General features: G+C 33.8%; 1 protein-coding gene across 5 annotated transcripts; it reads left to right on the top strand.

The window, feature by feature from the left end:
* Nucleotides 1-2,635: 2,635 nt before the first annotated feature.
* On the top strand, nt 2,636-22,942 carry LOC18612056 (serine/threonine-protein kinase EDR1-like). Of its 5 annotated transcripts, none has more exons than XR_001928578.2 (17): nt 2,636-3,037; nt 3,955-4,353; nt 8,652-8,855; nt 9,683-9,871; nt 10,062-10,324; nt 10,493-10,612; nt 10,742-10,831; nt 14,905-15,000; nt 15,580-15,672; nt 17,760-17,877; nt 18,903-19,203; nt 20,591-20,714; nt 20,824-20,843; nt 21,088-21,244; nt 22,116-22,426; nt 22,560-22,632; nt 22,745-22,942. XR_001928578.2 is itself a non-coding variant. In XM_007048635.3 (17 exons), exons 2-17 carry the CDS (start codon nt 4,105-4,107, stop codon nt 22,825-22,827), a joined length of 2,463 nt encoding a protein of 820 aa, XP_007048697.2. In that variant the 5' UTR covers nt 2,641-3,037; nt 3,955-4,104; the 3' UTR covers nt 22,828-22,942. The 5 variants fall into 5 exon arrangements, 4 of the variants coding, with proteins under 4 accessions (XP_007048697.2, XP_007048698.2, XP_017979405.1 ...); XM_007048635.3 differs by having other exon boundaries at nt 2,641-3,037; nt 15,586-15,672; nt 22,116-22,404; XM_007048636.3 differs by having other exon boundaries at nt 2,641-3,037; nt 22,116-22,404.
* Nucleotides 22,943-22,988: the final 46 nt, after the last annotated feature.

Below are 22,988 nucleotides of genomic sequence, written 5' to 3'. Positions count from 1 at the left end.
TTCTTTTAAACAAAATATAAAATTGGTCCGGAATTAATAATCCTTGTAAGTGCAAAGTCTTGGTCAGAGTCAAAAGCAGTCCAAGTCAAACCTCATGCCCTGAGTTTGGTGGGCTTGGCTTTGTACATTGATTGGCAATTCATCCTTTTGATTCTGAATTCTGAACCTTCTCAAATTAGCCCAACTTCAATGGCCTCCTCATGCCTTGACTGACAAAGTATTTTGGACTTTGTCCTGATTGGGTTGACCGACAAAGTCCAAAATACTCTCTCCTTTCGGTTTTCAACCTGAAAAAGATGCTTCGCATTAGAATCTACGTTTCAAACCAGAAATTAGTTAGAGGAAAAGGTCGCCTTCTATCTTCAAATTTGAAACGTAATCTATTTAATTTTAGTGCTGTTGTTAGTTAAGATGTTGTCACCGTAGTTTTAATATAGCCAAATTCATACAAGTGTAAAAGGAAATGAAAAAGACAAAAAATGGCCCTTTAATTTCAAAAGAAAAAAGAAAAAGAATACCGATGGATATTGCAAATTTATTTTGGTTGCAACCCTCCCGTTCGGTAGACCCTTCAGTGCCGTTAGCACCGATTGCACCAATCATGTCGTGAAATTGCCGCTTGCCAAAGATTCCAGCGGCGTGATTGGTCAATCCAACCGCACTGCAAGTGCAGTTGGCAGCCCAATTGCATCAGGAAGGAGTTTCCGTGGACAATTTGCACTGGACCTCTTCCCTTTTTTTTCTCTTTTCAATTTTGTCCTTCTTTTCTTTTTGCACTAATGACATAAAATGCTCTGCTTAGTAGTTTTTTATCCTTTTTTCTTTTTATATAATAGTTCTTCTTTACTTCACTTTATTTATTTTTTATTTAATGCATTAAAAATCGATATATAAAATTATTTATATAAATAATAATGCTTTCAATATTATATATAATATATATAAGTAAATAAACAATTGATGAAAATAACCATGAAATCAATTTCTTTAGTAAATAGATAAAACATAATAAATATACCTTTCAATTTCAAGTATTATTGTTAATTTTTATTAAAATTTTAATAGTAAAATATTTTATAAAATTAGATAATATACCAACTTTATCTAATGTCCTTGTAGTCATTCTTTTCTTCTCATTACACCTTATCTCACCCTTACTCCTGTATTTTACCATGCATATGAAAGCAAGTTATGAGAAAATATTTATATACTATATTTAATAGTATATAACTTCTATATATTATTAGGTCACTAAATCCTATCACCTTATTAATAAGGTATTATTTTGAAGGAATTAAAAGATTGATATTATTTTGAAAGAAATGAAAACGGACTTTATTTTTTTATTTCATTAATAAGGTGTCAAGATTTAGTGACTTGATATTTATATAAAGTAAATGCATCAAATATTAATCCATAAGTTATTCACATCAACATTATTGACAACAATATAAATAATTAAGCATTTATTTTAATTAATCAAATCTTCTTTTATGTCATTTTCTTGTAATCATTAGAGTTAAAACCTTTAAAATTCATGTATTTCATTTAGAGAAATATCCAATCAAATTTAATGTTTTTTGGTCAAGTAAAAAAAAAATCAATATCTAATTTTTTATATCATATTCAACAATGTTTTTGACTCTAAATTGAATGCTTTAAAAATTTTAAGCAATGGAATAAAATTTGCCACCACACTATGAAACAATATCAAATTTTATTATTGCACCTCAATTTTATTTAACTTTGTTATTATTCTATTTATTTTATTAAATTTTAAAAAGTAATTGAATTAAAATATTTTATCAATACAAATAACAAATTTTGGTATTAAAAAGTTCAACGCGTCATAATATACTTCATTGTACAGTATGATATATTTTATGTTTTACATATAACCGAGATTATAGTTCAATAAAATTATTTTTTTTTTCAATACGAAGTGGGTTTTGTTTTCATATGAAATGACGAAGAAACAATCAGAACACATGGAAAAATATCTAATCGGGACGTCACTTTAATGTTGGGATAAAAAAATCCTATTATGCGGACCAAAAACATAAGAGACATAAGCCTCCAAAGAAATATATGGACCATGTAATTTCCCCACGCGTGTGTGCATGACCTGTTCCTCTTGCGTAAGGCCTTGAGATTGTGACCATTGACTCCTTTTGGTCCTCGGCATGTACGCTCATTCGACAATTCCTGCCGCTTCGTTTTGCTTGGGGATTAAATAAATTACTTTTAATTTTTTTGATTTACAGAACCGGAAACTTCAAATTTTTATGCGTTAACAAAAATAATTATATGTTTAATAGTTAAGTCAAATGTTTAAATATGAAATATGTAGCAGCTTTTATTACTTATCTTATTGGATACTAGTACTAGTAATTAGATGGAACCAACCTCTGCTTGGTAAAAACAATAGAATTTGTCTTTTTTTTTATGGGAAAGAACAAGAGAATTTGTTCAAGAAACACAAATGTAAGTAAAAAGAAAAAAGAAAAAAAGAAAAGAGAGGGGTGATTCACGCGGATAAAGGTGTGGATGTTGGTGAGCCAACCTTATTGCCAGCTGGCTGTCGGGGAGAGGTCCCCAGATCCCGCTGCACGTGACTCACCACCCCCCTCTCTCCCTCCCCCCTCTTCTCTCTCTCTCCTGAAAACTCAGAAGAAAAAGCCCATCGCTTTCTTCATCGATCGATCAAAATAAATAAATAAATATACACACACACACACACTTATTTATCATTAAATTCCAAAAATCCAATCTCTCGTTCATTTTCTCTCTCTTGCATTTCCTCGTTCCCTTCTCCTTCGGGGTTTTCATTTGGATTTTTGCTTACATTTCTCATTTTCCCTACTTTCATCTACCTTTCTATTTCTATAAATATAAATAAATTAGTTTTCTTTCTCTTTCTGGCTGGTGAGTTTGTGTAGAAGAATGTGATGGAAAAAAGATGGGGCTAATTCACCAAGGGAGGAGTTGAGATTCAAATGCTATTGGTTTGGGATTCTAATGCACGGATCTGCTGGTGGTAAAATCCTTTTTTCGCTTTCTTCCTTTCATTTAAATCATTTCCGTTTCTCTTTTTCTCATTCTCCTTTTTTTTTTCTTTTTATTTTTTTATAATTTTAAAGATTGAGAAAGAATCTATATAAGATTGAATAATCTTTGTTTCTTGTTTGGATTGGATATTGTCGTTGATTAGGGAAAGATTAATTGCTTGGCATAATCACTGCCAAAAGAGAGGGATTAAAGTGTAATTTTGAGAATGCCTTGCTGATTTTGCTTCGTTGCAAGCATTTGTCTACTTAGGTTTTCTATTCGTAGATCTTCTAATTTGATCTAAATTTGCTTTTCTTTGTTATTCAGCTTTATTCTTTTTTTTTTGGTATTCCATTAAATTATTAATCACTTGAGGGTACTCCAATTACTTCCCAATATTGGAAGGAATATAATTTTAAAGACATTAAGTTTCTTCTTTTGGTGGATAAGAATTTAGCTAGATATGAGTGGGTTCATTTAGGGTCCTTTTGTTTGCTACTTTGCTATTGTCATATGAGGCTGCCTATGGATCATCTGAATCATTTTGCTAATTACATATGCGTGATTGAGTTTTATATTGAATATTCTATGGGTGATGATTTTTATCTGGGTGAAAAAATGGGTTATTAGATATGCTGGCTGATGTGCTTGTGAACAAGTGATTATGTGCAGAAATTCTGGATGTGAGCATATTTTCAGATCTTAATTGGGTCATAGGCTTTTTAGAAGAAGTTTGAGGAGATTTTCATTGTACATTACTTTCTCATTTAACTGTCTTGGTTCGTGTGCTTTCCTCATTTGCTTGTAGTTGTTTCCCCCTTGATAATGGGTGCTAAACTCTTCAATGATTGTTGTATTCAGAACTAAACAGTTTACCTATTTGGTCTAATAGTTTATGCTCTGCAGGTCTGATGGCCTCCAGCTCGAACAAGTCAACACAAAAGAAGCTTGTCATCCAATGTTTTGTTGCCTGAGACCTATTCCTAGATTGAAAAGATCTTTTATGGGGTGAGAAGTAGGGGCGAATATGGTTTTGCATTTTAAACATTTAAGGACATGGAGGAGACACGAGATGATGCAGGGCCAGCAGAGCAAGGGCCTTCTAATGCAACATGGTGGTCTTCAGATTTTATTGAAAAATTTGGTTCTGTTTCTTTGGGTTCTCATGAAGAGAGTTTGAGTAATAGGGAGTCACCTAGAAATTTTGAGCAAGATGTATTGTCATCTCAGACAGCATCACAGATTTTGTGGAACACTGGAATGCTTTCTGAGCCAATTCCAAATGGTTTCTATTCTGTGATTCCGGTGAGGATTGAATTATGTTGTTTCTGACTAATCTTACCATACTTGCTGCTTAAGTATTGAACCTGAGTTTCTTGAGATAACAAGTCCTTGCTTTCTTCTCCATCTTTCTCTGTTATTTTATTCTTATTTGTACTGAATTTTAATTGTTATATCTTTGCAGTTATAGTCAATGTACTGTTGTCAAGTGCTTTCTATTCCTTTTCAAAGATAAATATTTATCAGCATTTTGTGTCTTTTCATCAATTTTGAAACAGAATTTCATCTTTAAACCATTCATCTGAGTAATTGCCACATCCTTAATTTATCAGCAAAAAATTAGAATTGTTAAATTCTTTGATTTTGCAAGCCAGGTTGTGGTTGTCCAATCTGCACTCACATGACAATTGCATAATTTTGTGGTTTAAAACTACAAAAAATACTTGGAAGGTCAAGACTCCAATATGGATTAAGTTATAGATCTCATTGACGTTAAGGTGATAGGGCAATAGTGGTTTGCTTCATCAGGTTATAAATCTGAGTGATGTTTAGAAGGTGTTGCATATGTCATATTGTTGAAGAGAAAGTGGCTATATGATGAGATAATGTATATTGGCTCATATCAGGTTATGGTACATCTGGTAAACTTGTTCATTATATTGGCTCATATCCTAAGCTGTCACACTGATGCCTGAGCTGTTTCAAAGCCCCAATGTTACTGATGGTCTTGGGTAAAGGTAGAAAACTGAGGTGTCCACAGAGTGTACTTAAGCTTGTTTGTCAGATGACTTAAATAAGGTTGCTGTACTTTGAAGTTCCTTTGATTAGTAGAAGTTCATTGGTGAGCATTCATAGCTGCTTATAACCATATATAGGCCATAATTCATTGCTAAGCTTGTGACGAGTGGTTTTTCTCTTCTGGTTTATATTGAAAGTAGTAAAGTTATCACGGTGCTGTGACAAAACTTAACTAGAACTATTAAAAGAAGGTAACGAATTTTCATTTATTTCTGGGATGGTTGTATTTATTTAGTGGAAATTTAGGAAGCTAATATTTGTCTTTTTGTCTGAGAACTTGCTTATGGCAGCTGATGCTTGTTCTGGATAAAACTGTTGAAATGTCAAATTGATATGGGTCTGCTTTAGGTTGTGAATATACTTCTTCTACATTTTCATTTCCCATTGGAATCCCTAAAGTTAACTGAGTTGAAAAGCACTTTGTTTCTGCTCTTAAAGTTGAGTTGACTGTGGCTTTGGTTTTTGATCTGAAGATTGTTAAAGAAAGTAGGCATTGACTCTCTGATTTTTTAAGGTAATACCAAAATGTCCTCCTGAAAGTTTGCAGAAAAACCATGGCTCCCTCATTGCTGAGATTGTCTTGTGAAGTTTCTTTTTTACAAAAGGTAAGTGCCCAAGTTGAGGTGTGAATATATCAGACAAGGTTTGATGATTGTTAGTTTAACAGGTTTAAGATAGAGAATCATTGGCTTTTTTTGAACATGTTTCAGCCTCCTCTAGTCTTAAGGGCAGATCATGTAAAACTTTGGGCTGAAAATAATGTCTGGGATTCGTATGGCTCTCTTCTGGTGGACATTTACTGGGATAACATTTTTGGGCCAAACATATTCTAAATAACCTTTTTAATAGGAAAGAGTTATTGTTTATTGGTTCTAAATTCACAAAGGTAATGAATGATGCAGAAAGTTTTTCCACTTGATTGTTTTTTGGTAAGGGCTTGTGGAGTTATATTTTAAAACTTTTATTGTGACTCAAGTTATGCCAAAAATTGTGGCTAGATATTGACCACATGAGAGAGGTTTTGAGCACAAGATAAAGCTTGGTAGCAAGTCTCAGTTTGACGTCCCTTACAATTCTCCAAAAGGACAGTGTGTTTGGCTTTGCGTTGAGTGTGAGCAAATTATTATTTTTCCAGATGGTGTGTGAAGGAATAATTTTACCTTTGATAGCATTGAGATTTTGGTCCACCAGAATGAAACTAGTCTACTAAAGATTGCTTGTCCTTCTGTTTTCTAGTCTCTGTGCCTTTTTTTGTTTGGGGGCAGGGGGGCAGGTGGGGTTAGTTTTCAGTTCATCTTTTATTGCCCTTGTAATATGGAATTTACCATACATAGTTGTTGCTAATATCTCCTCTCTTGTTTGATAGGTTCTTAAGGAATCATATAATATTATTTATTTGTTCAACTTATGCAATATGATGAGTTATGGAAGTTACTTATGTATTTTTGTTTGTGCATAGATATGTAGCTTGGCGTGTAGTTATGTATGAAGTTAGTTGGTAATTTTGCTATATAGGGATATCTAACTTGGATAATGGTTAGAACTGTTAAGGCTTGAGTGACTTTTGTTTACTAATGATAGGCTTCTTGATTGGTTTAAGTAGAGTTCCCTTTTCAGGCATATAGGTGATAACTTTAAAACCATCATAGTTTAGAATAAATTCTACTTAGATCAATAATGTCATAAGGAAAGAAATTAATGCTAGACTTTAAAGTTATAGACTTGTTTGGAGTTATTCGAAGTTGGGGAATTTGTTTGACATATAAATGAAGGTTGAGGGACTTTCGATGCCTTTTACCTGACATTTTTGTTGCGCAACACATAATATTATGGGCTGTTTGAGGAGATCTGTTGTGGGATTCAACAAATTGCTGCAAAGACATTAGGATGAGACCAGTGATACAGTCAGAAATGAACTGATTTTTGCTATTGATAGATTCATTAAGGCCTTTTCCAGTTGATTATGGAGATGCCACAGGTTTATTTACCGGATACTGTTTGCTGATGTTTTGGAGGAGGAATATGCTCTTTGTTAAAATGACGGCAAAATTATGATCCTAAGATTTTGGGTTAAGCAAGATGAAAAAGAGAATGTGACTCAAGTAAGGTTTTAGTCAGAGGTTCTTCACTGAAGAATGTTTTCGTTGCAAATTGCCTCACTCACTTGGTTGGATGGTTTTCTGCTGTGAGGAAGCTTGGTCTGCTTGTTTCCACCAAAGAACAAAAGAGTGGGGATGGGGGAATCTATCATTTGTGGCAAGGGGGATTGAGGTGAAATTTGTAACAAAGTTAATTCAGAGTCATCTAATGTCTGATGATTAATCTCTAAAGAACTCCAAATAAGGAAGAAAACTTCTATAGCTTTTGGAAAATTATTATGGTACCTTTGATGCTGAGGATATGTCATCTATAAGGAATTAAGTTCTATTTATGGGGAAGAGATGTAGGAGGAAGTTGTTCACAGGATTGAATCTGACTGGATGTAATATGGGATTGCGGTGAAGTCATAAGCAATTGAGGAATGCTGTAAATTTCAAATTATCATTTATGATGATAGTAGATTTTAAAGTTTTACTTTTTTCAAGAATGAAAGAGCATATTTACATCATCAAAAAATTTAGACCATGTCTTATGTGTTTTATTTTAACAAATTGAATGTTGAATTTTTTTTAATACATTCCAATGTATAGATTGAGAACTTTTTACTTGGCTATGTAGCTTCCAACTGCATATTTGCTCTAGCTCCACATATCTATATGACAATCAGAGCACTTAATGATATTTGATCAAACCTAAAATTGAATTTTAAGCAGTTCTATCTGGTCTACTATCTATAAGATTTCTATTGTAATTGACAGTATTCCTCTTGTGATTGATTGTTTGCTACCTAAAGTAGAGTCTAGACAGTTTTTGCATGGAAATTTGCTTTAGAATTTGATTCTTCACTGTGCTTCTATGCTGAGGAAATGTAATGGCATTTTAAAGAGAAAGTTATTGCTTTTCAAAGACTTGATGGTTACTAACTCATAAGAACCCTCTGAAGCAAAATTAGAAGGTTTTTACAATTGTACTTCTTTGTGTAAAGAGATAGAATTAATTGCAGTTGGAAGACTCGATGGTTGCTAACTTGTAAGAACTGTATGAAGTTTTAGTTTAGCAGGTGTTTATTGGGTAAAGTCTTGTTCAAATTGAAGGACAAACAGAAGCAACCTCCTTGTCCTTTATCATTCTGTTGATGTATTTTTCATTACTTATCACTATTTATTCAGGGAATGCTTTCTACACTTGCCAAATAAAATTGGCTAGGAAATTCCAAGAAGCATTCTGTAGATTCTTGGAATTGTGAAATCAGAATCATATTGTTGTGTCTGTTTCAATGCTGGTACTTGGATGATATATGCTTCATATGTGTGCTAGTGAACTAACACTAACATGCAGATCATTCCATTTATTCTTGTTTATTATTTAAGTTTAAATATTACTGCTCCTGGGATTAAAGATTTTTTTTTTCCTGAAATTGACAGGATAAAAGGCTTAAGGAGATGTTTGATACTATTCCTACATTGGAAGAGCTTCATGCTTTGGGTGGAGAAGGTTATAGAGCTGATATCATTCTTGTGGATTTTGAGAAAGATAAAAAATTATCTATGCTGAAGCAGTTGATTGCGGCACTGGTTAAAGGATTGAACTCAAATCCACCTGCAATGATTAAAAAGATTGCCGGATTGGTGAGATTAGTTTGATATTTGTTTTTTCTATAGCCCTTCTTCCTCTCTTTCTTTTCCCCCTTGTTTCACTGTTCTCATGTTTGTATTTCATATTGTTAACAGTTTTGTTGTATTGTCATTATCAACATGCAGTTAGATGCATCTGTCTATGTTGTTACTTGCTATTTTAGGTGCATGCTATTTGCCATATCATGTGAAAAGAATTTCCTACTGTACCACTTCTTACATATTTCACCTTCTTCTAGTGATATATTGGTAATAGTAAAAAAAAAAAGTGTATTTATTTCCCTTTCAGTGCAGGCAATTTCCTACTGATATTTGCTGAAGTATTGAGCGGTATTTGTTTACCAAAGAGTTTGGGCAATTTAAGAAAACTTGCATGAGAGATAAATCTGCCCTATAACAGAGATAAAAAGATTTTATAAGAGAATTTTGGAGACTAGAAGGTACACATCCAAATGCTGGTGTTCTTTGTTTGGGACATGGAAACGACATTACATCTCTTGAGTAAAATTTCCAAAATTGGAATTTAGTAATTCCCAAACATGGATAGAGTAAATTCTTAGGACTGCATGTTGTTTAATTTCAGTGCTCTGCATTAACATGAATAAAATAAATAAGAGCCTAAAGCTGGCTACTTTAACCCTTGAACAATGGGACAAGACAGTAACTTCTTATTCTTCCTCATTGCTCTTTCAGACTAATATTCCTGTTGGAAGTCTATTGTAAGCATTTATTTAATCTTTTTAATCAAATTTCTAATTTGGTTGTTAATAAATGCTTATTTATTTATTTATTTATTTTTTAAACTCCTGCTATTTACCTAGGTATCTGATTTTTATAAACGTCCAACTGCGGAAAGTCCAGCAAAAGCTGCACTAGAAGAAACCTCTGACATGTTTGAGAATAGAAGTGTCCAGATGCTGGGACAAATAAAGCATGGTTCATGTCGTCCCCGGGCAATTTTGTTTAAAGTTTTAGCAGATACTGTAGGGCTTGAAAGTAGGCTCATGGTGGTAAGCTTTTCTTTTGTTGCCGCCCTCTTCAGTTGTTAGGTTAGATTACATGATCTATTTCATCTTTCATACATAGCGTATATCAGTTTTAAGTTGAATCAAATAGAAGATTTTCCAAGAGACTTTTGATTGCCTATGTCAAATTGTAACTGAAAGGCTGTGGCCCAATTTTCCTACGTCATTCTTTCAGGGTTTGCCAAATGATGGGGCTGTTGAGTGTGCAGATTCATATAAGCATATGTCTGTGATAGTTGTGTTAAATTCTGTGGAGCTACTGGTTGATCTTATGCGGTTTCCGGGTCAGTTGATACCACGATCAACAAAAGCTATTTTTATGACCCATATATCAGCTGCAGGGGAGAGTGATTCTGCTGAAAATGACTCTTGTGATTCACCATTGGAGCCAAATAGTCCTCTCTACGGATTTTCTGATAAAGTTGACCACCCTGACAGGTTAGCAGATGGCATATGACGCAATCTGAAATTGTATATAACTTGCCTTCTGAGCTCCCTTAACATTATGTAATTGGTGACAAATGCTTGGGAGATGTTTAGAAAGTTATTATTGTCTTTTTTTTTGGATGAGTAGATGGTTATAATTCTCATTTTGGTTTGTGGCAGTGCTGAAAAAGATGAGAACCTTCAGTTCCATCGGAAATTAGATGGGTCTTCCAATATAACTGGTGCTTCGTTGCGAAATATGATGCTACGATCTTCCGCCTCGATTGACAGGAAGTTAAGGTAATATTTACCTGGACATTTCTCACAAGTAAAAGACCTGCTTGATTGAAAAATATGTATGCTACAGCATGTTTGATATTAAATTTCTAATTTTATTTATTTTTTTATTTTTTTGTTTGTCTCCCTTAGTCTGTCACATAGTGAACCCAACATCGCAACTACATTCTGGCGTCGTAGCCGAAGAAAGGTTATTGCTGAACAGCGGACTGCCAGTTCCAGGTTCCTCTCATGCCCTTTTGTGTTTTGAATTTATATATGCTAAAAGTTGAGTAGTGTAATCCTATTATTGATTAGTTTGCGTATTTTGTGACCCTATATTCATTTTGGGCACTGCACTTATTATTAAATAGTTGTAGATGGGATGCCATGTTGATGTAGTGATGTAGAACAGGTAGGGGAAAGAGATAGAAATTAGAAATTTAGAGGGAAATCAGATATATGTTGCAACAATTAGGAAGAAACAGAGGGAATGGGGAGATAAATAAAAGAATTAGTGAAGAGAAAACCAGAAAGAATCAATAGTGGGGAAAATCTCAATATTCAATCTCAAAGATTAATCATCCAAAACCTAATGATAACTATAATAACATAGATATTTATAAGCTAAACCCTAAAGCCTAATAAAATGAAAATACCAAATATAACCTTAAAACCCTGACACTTGGAAAATAAGCAAAGCTTGTTAATATAAAATAGCCAAAATAACCTAAATCTATATAATGGTGACAATCGAACTAAAAAGTTATAACAAAATTACAAGCTAGAAACTTAGTTCAAACATCTCCTTTCCATTCTCCATCATTTACGCAGCTACATGATTAAGTCTTTTGGTAGTTTCAGATTTGAGTTCTTGAGAAAATAGACAAAATTGAATAAAGGAGTCCCTAAGCTTCACGCTTAGCGTTGCTTAGCCAGTGACACCTAAGATTGATCACATCACACAATAACAAGAGCAACAATGCTGGAAGTTCTGCTATATCTCAATAGAATGATTACATTCATGTATATAGACCTCTATATGTAGTCCAAGAAGAACTGGCACTGATAGAATCTTATCAATACTTAAGATTACAATTGGGAAACTGACAAACTTACTTAAAGCAACAGCTACACTAAAATAAGAGCCCAAAAACCAAGGGAAAGACATAATAAGACAGCTCAAAACCTGTAATTTTCAGCAAACTAGGAATTACAAAAATACCCTTGACACTTAAAACATGAGAAAACAGAACAAAATAAGAATTGGAAAAATTTAGTCAAATTTAGGACCCAAGCAACAAATGAAGCGTAGTCAAGCTCCCAAGCTTCTCAATCATTGGACTTATGCCTGCTAAGACATTAGGATCAGCTGTATTTGGGGGATGCTGATAGTTTGCTTCATCACATGTTATATTAGCCTAGGTTGTTTGTTGTGCTGTTTTAACAGTCTATATTAGCAGCTGTTGTCTTAGTTAAGCTTGCATTTGAGAGTGAATATTAAGTAGTGTTATTTCATATCAGTTGGTTTGAGGTTGTCGTAGCCATATTCTTGGATTGGGGCTCTTCATCTTTTGACAATTGGTTGAGTTGGATGCATAAGTCAAAGAAATTATATTTGAAATTACTTTTGTCTTTCATAGCATATTTTTATTCTGGATCTTTGTTTGTGGTTCTAGCTGCACAAAAGGTTTCAGTAATTTGATTGGGTTTAATAATTTTGTTATCTGTGGGATGGTACATTGGATCCAATTCTGCAGAACCTTGATTAATTGAGTACACGAGCATGGATGTAGTACTATGACTGGTTCTTGAATTGGATAATATATGTAAAACAGTGGTTTGTGAGCTGGGTAAGCGAAAATTTTAATCATAAGCTTTATGTATGTTCAATCACATGCATGTAATATAAATATAATTTTGAAATTTTAATTTTGACTTGTCTTAACTGGTTAAGGAAATTCCATATGAATGAGGAAAGAATTTGGTGGGACTGCTATAATTTTTGTAGTTATTAGTGTATTATGCTTGAAAGCATATGATTTTATTGTTCTAGTTCCTGTAGTTGCCTTTAATATGGTTTTCCGTCCTTTATTGCCTTCTTTGTCAACTTATTTTTTTCCCCTCTCATTGCTTTCTTTTGTCCATTATCCATCAGGACCATTACTCTTCCCTTTTGCTTTATGGCTCTGCATTATGCTGACTAAAACTGAATGATTATGCTCGGATTTTTACAGCATAGTGAATTCTCAACCACTTTTCCACTTAATTAGCTGTTTGCATCAGTGCACATCTAACAAAACTCTGGAATGGAACATCCAGTAGCATTCAATTCCAAATTTGACAAATCCACTTAAATGGAAAGCATTACTTATCCAAAGACTTCTTTTTTCTCCCAATTTTGAAACAAAGTTCTGAGGAGACACATTTGGTTTCTCGAAAGCTGAAGTTATGGGATCCACTTCTAAGGCAAAGCTTCAACTTTGAATTGGTTTGATGAAAAAAGTTCCTTGATTATAAATTGAAAGGTGACATTAGCAACATTTGTGGAGATAATTGAGTTTTATTATTAATTTGAATTTAATGATTATTTATAGCATTATTAAAATAACAAAGGAGTCTGTGGCAGTTTGATTGCTGGCTTGATTTCTAGCTTTTCTTTTAAAGGCCAGGCCTGGTCATGAAGTTAGGCACCAGCAGGTCATGACAAAAGAAGTAGCTGTTAATTTGATGTTTAAGTCCAGCCTACTTCTTGGACTTCTGTACTTAGGGTAGTATCCCACCAACTATAAAAGGGTGTAATATCGGAATAAGTTTACGTGTATCTTATTAGTGGGTAGAATATAGTGTGGACCACATTGTAAACTCAAGTTAAGATAATTGAGTTAGGTTTTGTGTTCTTGATTGGAAGTAGGTGAAGAAGCTTGATTGGAGGCTGTGTGGTTGAGGAAAATAGGGTATTTTGGTGCTTTGGCAGTATGGTTTGAAGGGATATTAGGGTTTTCTGAAGATGACAGCTTCTAGGTTTATGAGCAGGTTGTCTAAGGAGAAGAGGTTATACCTTGGGATTCTAACCATGTGTTTCATTAAGCAGTCCCATCCCATAGGAGTTTGACCTCTGAGCAAAACTCTTATCTGGTCTGCTAAAATAAGAAATGTAAGAATATATAAATAGACTAACCTACGACTGCAAGATATAAAACTAACACTAAACATGCTATTGGGCTACATCTAAAGTCCAATACTATTTCAAAACTTTAGAGCACTCATGACGCATTTATAAGACTTCTTTTGATAAAATCTGGAAATTACATAAATACCTTGACTGAAAGGAAACTAAGAAAACTCAGTATTTAAAGTAACCACAAAGATAACCTGGAAATATTACAAAACCAAACTAAAATCCACTCAAACTTAATCAGTTTATCCTGTTGAAGCCCAGAATGTTCTTTGGATTCCCAAGTTAAAGTTCAAAGTTTGTGCCTTAGTCTTGCAAGGATCATATTGATACTTTTAAATCCTTGTGACCTGTCTAGGTTCACACAGCCACAAAATCCTCCTTGATGGTCATCATGTGGTAGTAAGGTTTTTCTAGGGTTCCTTGACCCCTTGGATAGAATTAAGCACCAATAACACTTTCCTGTTTCGAATAACAATAGCAAATTAATTCTTGTCCCATTACGTAGGTGCATGATTGAAACAAGTGACTTTCTTTTTTCGGGTTTTCTGTTGTGATTGATGGCTAATTTAGTTATGGGTCATGCGGTCTAAACTATTCCTGAATTTGATGCTTTTCTCTTCTGAAAGAAATATGCAGCTATTGTTGCCAAAATTTTTCACATATAAAGCTTTTTATTGTTCATTATTTTACAAAGGTACTAGAATCGTTGTAGTCACCTATATTTTATGTATTATAGTAGCACCTTAATTATGTTGCTTAAATATAATAAACTTTAATATTAATGTCATCTATAAGCATTTGATTGTGAATTTTGTTTTTGAAAATTTTAAAGGGCAACCGTTTTGTTTTGATTGTTAAATAGATGTATAGCTTATTATTTGAGGAAAGAAATTATGCATTGCTGTAGCCATTGAAGATTTTAATCTCTCTCTCTAATACGACAGACAAACACATGCATACATGCATGCATGCTTGTTACACTAATTTCTTTCAATGCCTTTTTTGCATGATATGTCCAATAATTTGCCTTAAGTAGTGTCTAGATGTCTGCTTGGTCATGAGAGTATCCATCTCCTAAAAGAATAGAACATTTCAAGTGTTTCTTGTTCTTTTTAAGATTTTAATGTCTTTGCAGTCCAGAGCATCCATCTTTCCGAGCACGTGCAAGGTCCATGCTAAGTGGTGATAGGAATCCCCTTAGAGATTATGCTGATGATGTTGCTACATCAAGGTTCTCTCATTTGATCCTTTTTCAGTAAACACGAGAACAATAATAATGATTTCTTAACGAAAAATGTTGGTAATATTTGGTTGTTGCTAATTGTTCATAGTTAATTGTTACTCTCACTTTCCTGTGGCTTTCATGTCAAAACATGCAAGTTTGCATCCCCCTTCCCCCCAAAGTCTTCTTGTGTTGCTGCAAAACTTTCTTTCTTTAGGTCTTTGAGTTGGGTGTGGAGAGGGTGGGGAAAAGTGTTTGGAGTTTTCTTCAACATATTCTTTATCGTAACCAAAATTTTAATCCACACCATCTTTACCATTGTTCACGTAATACAAATTATCGCGCTCTGTGTATGGTCATTTGTTTGTGTATCTTTAGTGTTCTCTTGCTTCTCAAGCTGTTGATGTTCTGAACTGGAATATCTGTTTTTAGTTTAAAATACTAACCTTGGCTTAACAGAAAGAATGTACTGGCCTTTATTAATCTGTTTGACATTCTCTTTTTCCACATTCTGTAAACTAACTTCAGAATGAAGTGCCAAATTGTGCACTAATTGTTACTGATATCTTTGATCTGTAATAATTCTAGCTACAGATCAGATGGGGCATCAACATCAGAAGCTCGTAGAATAAGAAGAAGAAGCATTAGCATGACTCCGGAGATTGGTGATGATATCGTAAGGTTGATTTTTGTCTTGTTAAGAATTATGACATACTTTTATCTGATGGTAGACTAGTCTAGCTTTCTAATATCTCTTACTCTTTATCTTGTTTTCCCCCTAGCAAATTGTTTTTTTTTTTTCTTTTCTGGTTCTAGTAATTTAAGATTACTTATTTCTATTTTCTAGGTACCTTCCCAATTTTTTATTGTAGAAATTCAAGAATTCTGGTTCCTCTTCTCTTTTGTATTTTCTTTTTGACTGGTGAAATAGTTTTCATGTTTATAAATTATATATATATAATGATTTTTTATAAAATGAATTTCCAGCCTGGAAGTTGAAGCATGGTATCAACCATGTCAGTACCTTAACTGTAAGAAACAAGAACTTTTATTAGGTAGGCAACCTTCACGAAGAAGAGGGATCAACAGATTGAAAGAAGTTTGGTTAGACCAACATAATTCCTTTTTGGTGGTAATTAGGTGGGACCAAGAATATCTGCTTGCTTAACTGTGTTTTTATGTTGACAATTTTTAAATGAACTTCATCTGAAGTGCATAAATTGAAATCAGGACTCAGGGTACTTGCATTAAGTATTTGTGCATCTATTAGATTATTGTGGTTCAGTTAATATGTAGCCTAGTAGTCAAGCATGTTCCTAGGTCATAGCTTGTGTGAATGTAAAATCTTTTGAACAGATATCTTAACAGCCAAAAATAAAAGAGGGGGAGGGGGGACAAAAGATGTGGATATACAATTCTTTTGTTTGTGGGAGTACAAATTCCCTTATTTCCGCTGTGAGAGATGGCTCGGTGATTAATCTTAAAATGCAAGCCACCCTCCCTATGCCCCTTCTTTTTTCTCCAAAACAGAGGAAAACGAAATATAAAATATCAATTTGATGAATCAAACATCTGCAGTTTGATGGCAGATCTACTTGCAATCTTAAGCCAGTTCATTGCAACAGATGTGCCTTGCCTATTGCAATGGATTGAGTTCATTATAAGCACAAGCCAAAGTAACAGTATGAATCTGGCACATGTGTTTCCATTTCAATGGTCCAAATAATTGTAATGCAAGTTACTCAGTTTCTGTTTTTGCAAGGTCCTCTAAATGTTAGATCTAGTGTCACCAATCTTTTCTGATGAACTTTTTAATTTGCATAATGTTTGCTTTCGACAGCTAGCATTGTTATTTACCGTGCTATTAAATTGTGGGAGTTAAACAAGTTGTTCTCCGACTTTTGACTCCTTAAAATTATTCAATGAATTTGATGCCTCGAACTTGGACTTGCCTTTTTCATGCTTTCCTAATTTCTTTCATTAAACAGAACATGTACCTTGAAGCTTGGTGCCCGTTTAGTCTTAGAAAATGTTTTCTATTAATTTTTATTTACATTTGCACTCTAAATATGATCAATAAGATAAGGTAAATATCTAAATTTTGAAATGTAGTCAAACAGTTGGAAAACAACTTATTATAATAATTTTTCTATTTTTACTGAAAATTAAGGGTTTTCAGATTTGGTATTACCGTTATTAATTTCATTTGTAGTGTAAAAATGAAGATGGAAAATGGAAAACATTTTTTAAAACTAAATAGACTCTAAGCTTTACTGTTTTGTATCCTTCATTCACTTTCTGTTTATAGAAGATATTCGTTTTGGTGATTACATCTACAAATTTATTCTTTTTGAACCCTATGTAATGGATGGAAAAGATCTGGTTCTCTATTTTTAAAGAAAAAAATTATTTAGGGTAATAGCTTTTGGAATTAATCATCATTTGCTTTCCTCCCAACTTGTGTCTTGTAATATGGGCTGCATGAAGTTGGCTTCTTGCGTTTGTCCATGTTATTGAACTGGACTATTAATGGTTAAAATGGAGTTGCTAGCAGTTCATCTTGGTAGTCTTTCAGGTTAGTCCACTAGTATATTTGGTTCATGTATGCCAAGTGATGCCTGTATTCATTTGTTAGTGCTTTAGTGTTATGCCAACATGTTTATATATTGATGTGTATTTTCTGAAATTTTAAGGATCTTGTTTGTTTTCTGGGGCGTACATTTTGTTATATAGTCACTTGACTTGGATTATGTCTTGAATTACTTCAGGGCTGTCAGAGCTATGAATGAAACATTGAAGCAAAATCGTCTTTTGCAAGAGCGTGGGGAAGATAGGTCTTTTGCCCATTCTTCAAATAGTCGGAATGAAAGTCCTGATCTTCAGAACGTATGTTTTTTTTTTCAATATTTATTTTTATCTCGGTGTAGGATGTTCTGGACTTTATGAAGTCTTTCTCTCTAGCCCTTCATGCCGGCAAACATGTCTTTCTCTTCTTGCTTCTACATAGCTATATTTATTTGGCATAACCGCCAATCATTTGAGGAGATATTGATGAATGGGCACAATTTCATATGAGTGTCAACTGATACTTGCAATTTTGGTTTTGTTGTAAATAAAAACCGTTTATTTTATATATTTGGGATGGTTGTATCTGTTTTTTTTTGTAGCATCTGTCCCCTATTGTCTTATATGATTGTTGTGGGTTTTGGAATTACATTTTGGACTAATTATCAAAGAGAAATTGGTTATATATAGCCCAGACCTATAATCAGTTTGGGAGTCATGAGTCATAGGAAAGCTTTTGGATAGGGGCAGTTACCTTTGCTGGTATTAATGTTGGAAAATTCCGTAGTTATAAGTAATATTGTCTTCAAATAAGGAGAGCAACAAGATGTGCCTTTTATCTTTGTTGTTAGAATCACATTTTGATGATCCATCTGATGTATGTTTGTTTCTTTTCCGTTTTTATCATTTATAAAGTTCAGAGATCAACTTATGCAACTGTTCCCTCTTGCACACATTTTTACCCCCTAATGTCATAAATTTTATCCTTCTGATATTTAAATAAAAACTCACTCAGACTGTTTTGTTGCCTCATTGTCTCCAGTTTGTTTCCTTCTCTATGGATAGTTTTAGTGCCACTTCCACTGTGCAAATATTCCATAAAAAATGTGATTGCAATAGGAACGATCATTAGTTGCACAATTAAGCTATGTGAATTATATGCAAATTGCTATCAAATGGTTACATTTATGTTTTGTTGTTATATTCTTCGTTGTGGTTTTAATTTCCCGAAATCTATGTATAGTGGCTTTGCCTTAAAACATAAAACTGGCATGCTTTCCTTTCAGAGGGTTTAGTTACCTAATGCAATTTAATAAGTCACTAAAGCTCTCTGCTCATTCTTTTAGGTACCAAATTTCCATCTTGATGGCCATGATGACATTACTGGTGGGAGGTCTGTATTGTATAACCTTTCCAGGGACCAAATAAATTCTCAAAAAGCAATATCGTTGCCATCTTCTCCCCATGACTATAGAAGCCAAACTTCAGGGAGAAGTGGAGTTTCGGGATATGTCACAAATGATGAAATGGTTGCAACATGGAATAAAGTTCTTGAATCTCCATTGTTCAACAATAACCCCTTATTAGCTTATCCCGAATGGAATATTGATTTCTCTGAATTAACTGTTGGAACTCGTGTTGGGATAGGTAAGCACTGTTTTCAATTTTCTATGCTATCATTGCTGTGAAACTTATCTAGGCCTGCTTCCTATAGATTCATCTTGTATATGCTCTCTTTTCTCTTTTGATCTTTCTAAAGGCCTCTGCCTTTTTATTTATTTCTTATTATTATTTATTAATTTTTGGGTATATAACAAAAGGCTAAAGCAGTCTGCCCTAGATGCCACTTTAAATGCTGCAGATGCATGTACGATGGAAACTAATGTCAATTCAAGACTTAGTTTAACTCTGAAATGCTTGGTAATGTTAATCTGATGTGTAAGCAAGATTAGGTTTAGAAGATACTGAGTACTAGGATCAATCTCACAAAAATTGAGTCAACAAATAAACTTATTGATACTAGGTATTGAAATTGGATCAAAGTATTAGAGAAACCACTTAAATGATGCGTTTAATCATGTTTCTTAATAACAGGTTTTAAATGGTATTATCGTACATCAATTAAGTTATAGGGTGTCTCCAATTGGTTTTAGGTTGGATGCTTGACATGTTATTAGAGTTCTTGTTGTTTGTCACCCTCTTTATTGTTTGTTATGCCATTCAATTTGTTTTCCACATGTTAGGCTTGTTATATAATTGGTATTGTACTTGTACTTGAGAAGTCTTATGTGGTGTTATCCTGCATCTGTTCTTTTTAGAGTTTGTTGTTGCCTTTATAATCAAGTTGGACCTCTCCACCTATTGTCAGTTGGTTTTTTAGTTGAATGCTTACAAGAGGCTAGTCTCCTACATCATTGATATTTCAATTGGTGCTTTTTCTTTCCTTTTATACGTGTGTATGTATGTATTAGGCTTCTATATCATATGTAATTTGTTACAGACAAGATAGAGAAAAATGTCATGTCATGTTTTCCATTCATTTTGTTTACCTTCATTTTTCTGTTGTGAAGATTATGGGTGTTAGAATAGCACACCCTGTGTGTATAGAAGGCTATGGTAACACGAATCTTTCCCAATAGCTTCAAAGTAGAAATTCCCATAACAGATGATGTCTGTTTTTGAGGTGCTGGATCTCATTTTCTATTTTTAATCTTTGCAAAGAACCTAAACCAATCCCTTAATAGGGGAAAATGAAAATGCAAGACATGTTTAACATGTAATGCTACCTAGGTGCCCACTGTGATTATCAGGGGCAATCTGATTTATATTGATTGCATCCTTGGCTTGTTTTTATGAGTCTTCTATATCAGCAAGGATGAAAAGCAATCGGGCACTGTTTTTACCGATTTGTAAGAGAAGGGACATAGCATTAATCTTTTTGTACTTCATTATGCATGGAAATTTTATCACTCTAGAAAATTTTCACTGAGCGGGTTGTGTTTTTACAATATCTAGTTGTGTGTTTATTGTCCAGGGTTTTTTGGAGAAGTTTTCCGTGGGCTATGGAATGGAACAGATGTTGCAATCAAGGTGTTTTTGGAGCAAGATCTTACTGCAGAAAACATGGAAGACTTCTGCAATGAGATATCCATTCTTAGGTATCTTTTTGTTGATATGCTGAAAGTTTTTAATATTTTCTTGTCTAAATATCTTTCTGACCTAATCTTCTTTTCAACTTTGTGTGTTTCTATGTGTTTGTACTTCCAGCCGCCTTCGACATCCTAATGGTACTCTCCTACCTTTTCTAAAATTGTCCCTTTTTTTTTGTTTTTCTAGGATCTCTTCCCCTGTTATCCCAATCAGAAATAAGATAAAAGGAAAACAAAGTAAAATAAATAAAATAAACGCTGACCACTGTGCCTGCAATAAGTTAATCTCATTTATACATATTTCCTATAGCTCCATAAGAAACATTGGCCAATTTTGTTTTATTTCATCCTTTAGTGAACCAAGGAGTGCTGTTTTTTGCAGTTATTTTGTTTTTGGGTGCATGCACAAAACCACCCCAGTTGTCAATGATTACTGAATACATGGAAATGGGATCATTGTACTTTTTAATCCATTTGAGTGGTCAGAAAAAGAGACTGAGCTGGCGGAGGAGATTGAAAATGTTGCGTGATATCTGCAGGTTCGTTAAGCCTGTACATCACTTACAGAGTGTATTCATCTTTCTTTGCTTTCGTATTTAAAAGGAATATAGTGCAATACCTTATAATATCTTTTAAGAAATTACTATTTACTCTTAGGGTCCATCTGTAGGTACTTTAGGGGGAATCAAAGTAGAGTTTGTTTATTTTTATATCAACTTCTGCCATTCCTCAAGTTTTATATTCCCATCTGAAAATTTTTAATTCTTGATCTTTTTTCTTTTGGAAACTGTTAACATGTGGGCTATTTTAATGCATAACATTCGAGTACTCATGCTTGTTCATGCTGTCCATAAGAAATTATTTTTAATATCCCCTTTGAACTTTAAATAATTAAGTTTATGGGAATAGAATTTTCAAGAATTATGGGGTGTTTGGCAGTTTTTAGTAGGAGCAGATGAACATTACACTTGTAAGTTGTCAAATATGATGGTTATGTTTGTATCTACAAGTCATTACTCCTTAGTTTCTGTGAGAAACTCATAAATCTCAGTATTTGTATGTCTGTATTAGACAAGTTTATTGGCATCTGTGGTAAAGATTCTTGTCTGGGGTTTTGAAGGAATTAGATGAAATATGAACTTTTTTGGCTAATGATTTGGTTCTTAAGAAAAATTTGGACTTTTCTGCCCATTATCAATAACTGAAGTTACAAACTCTGCAAATGCATTGTCTTCAAAGTAAAACGCCCAATTTTTTTGAAAATTCATTGTCATATTTATTGTCAATGTTTGTTTGGCAGAAGCATAGGCATACTTGGTTGTGTGTCTGCATACATGCATAATGGTATGTGTGCGTTATTAAGTAAAATAAAAGTGCCATACTGACAAGTATTTCCTCTTGGATATATAGGGGGTTGATGTGTATACACCGGATGAAAATAGTTCATCGTGACCTAAAAAGTGCAAATTGCCTTGTGAATAAGCACTGGACTGTGAAGATATGTGATTTCGGGCTCTCAAGAATAATGACGAGCCGACCCATGAGAGATTCTGCATCTGCAGGAACACCAGAATGGATGGCTCCTGAACTCATTCGTAATGAACCCTTCACTGAAAAATGTGATATTTTTAGCCTTGGGGTGATAATGTGGGAGTTCTGTTTTCTAAATAGACCATGGGAAGGTGTACCGCCAGAGAGGGTATGCAGTGTACTGATACTTGGTCGTTCTCAAATCACTTGTTTGTCTTAATTTTTGCCCTTTTTCTTGATGCTTTAAATAATACCTCATGAATGAATCCAGCTTTTAATATTTCCATTATTGAAGATGAATGCCCCTTTTCTACATTGGTTCAGGTAGTTTATGCTGTTGCGAATGAAGGATCACGGTTGGAGATTCCTGAAGGCCCCCTAGGAAGGCTAATTTCAGGTCTACCATGCAAAAAATTTTCATATATAATCCCAGAAAGTCGTAAGATCTTTCTTGTTGATTTATGGCATTATAGCGGACCCCATGTGATATAATGTGTTGTTGGCTACAGATTGTTGGGCAGAACCGGAAGAGCGGCCAAGTTGTGAGCAGATACTTTCTCGCTTGCTGGATTGCGAGTACTCTCTCTGCTGATACATTCTGTTTGTATAGAAAACCCGGTAGAGGTGTTAACAATGTGTTGTCGGCTTTTCAAGTTGTATAACTGTAATAATTTTTCCAATCATTGTAAAAACAAAGAGTTTTTTCCTCTTCCTTGTCATTTAAATTTTTAAATTGAATATCCCTTTGCAGTT

The sequence above is a fragment of the Theobroma cacao genome, chromosome 1 (assembly GCF_053813885.1).
Source record: "Theobroma cacao isolate CCN51 chromosome 1, ASM5381388v1, whole genome shotgun sequence".
Lineage (NCBI taxonomy): Eukaryota > Viridiplantae > Streptophyta > Magnoliopsida > Malvales > Malvaceae > Theobroma > Theobroma cacao.
This window is presented reverse-complemented; position numbering and strand designations above follow the sequence as displayed.

Bases quoted from the DNA above. Each gene is read 5' to 3' on its own strand.
- LOC18612056 (XM_007048636.3), top strand. From the start codon at position 4,105: ATGGAGGAGACACGAGATGATGCAGGGCCAGCAGAGCAAGGGCCTTCT. The intron at 15,673-17,759 runs GTTGATTTTTGT...GAATTACTTCAG, and splicing joins ATTGGTGATGATATCGTAAG to GGCTGTCAGAGCTATGAATG. The intron at 19,204-20,590 runs GTAAGCACTGTT...TTTATTGTCCAG, and splicing joins TGGAACTCGTGTTGGGATAG to GGTTTTTTGGAGAAGTTTTC.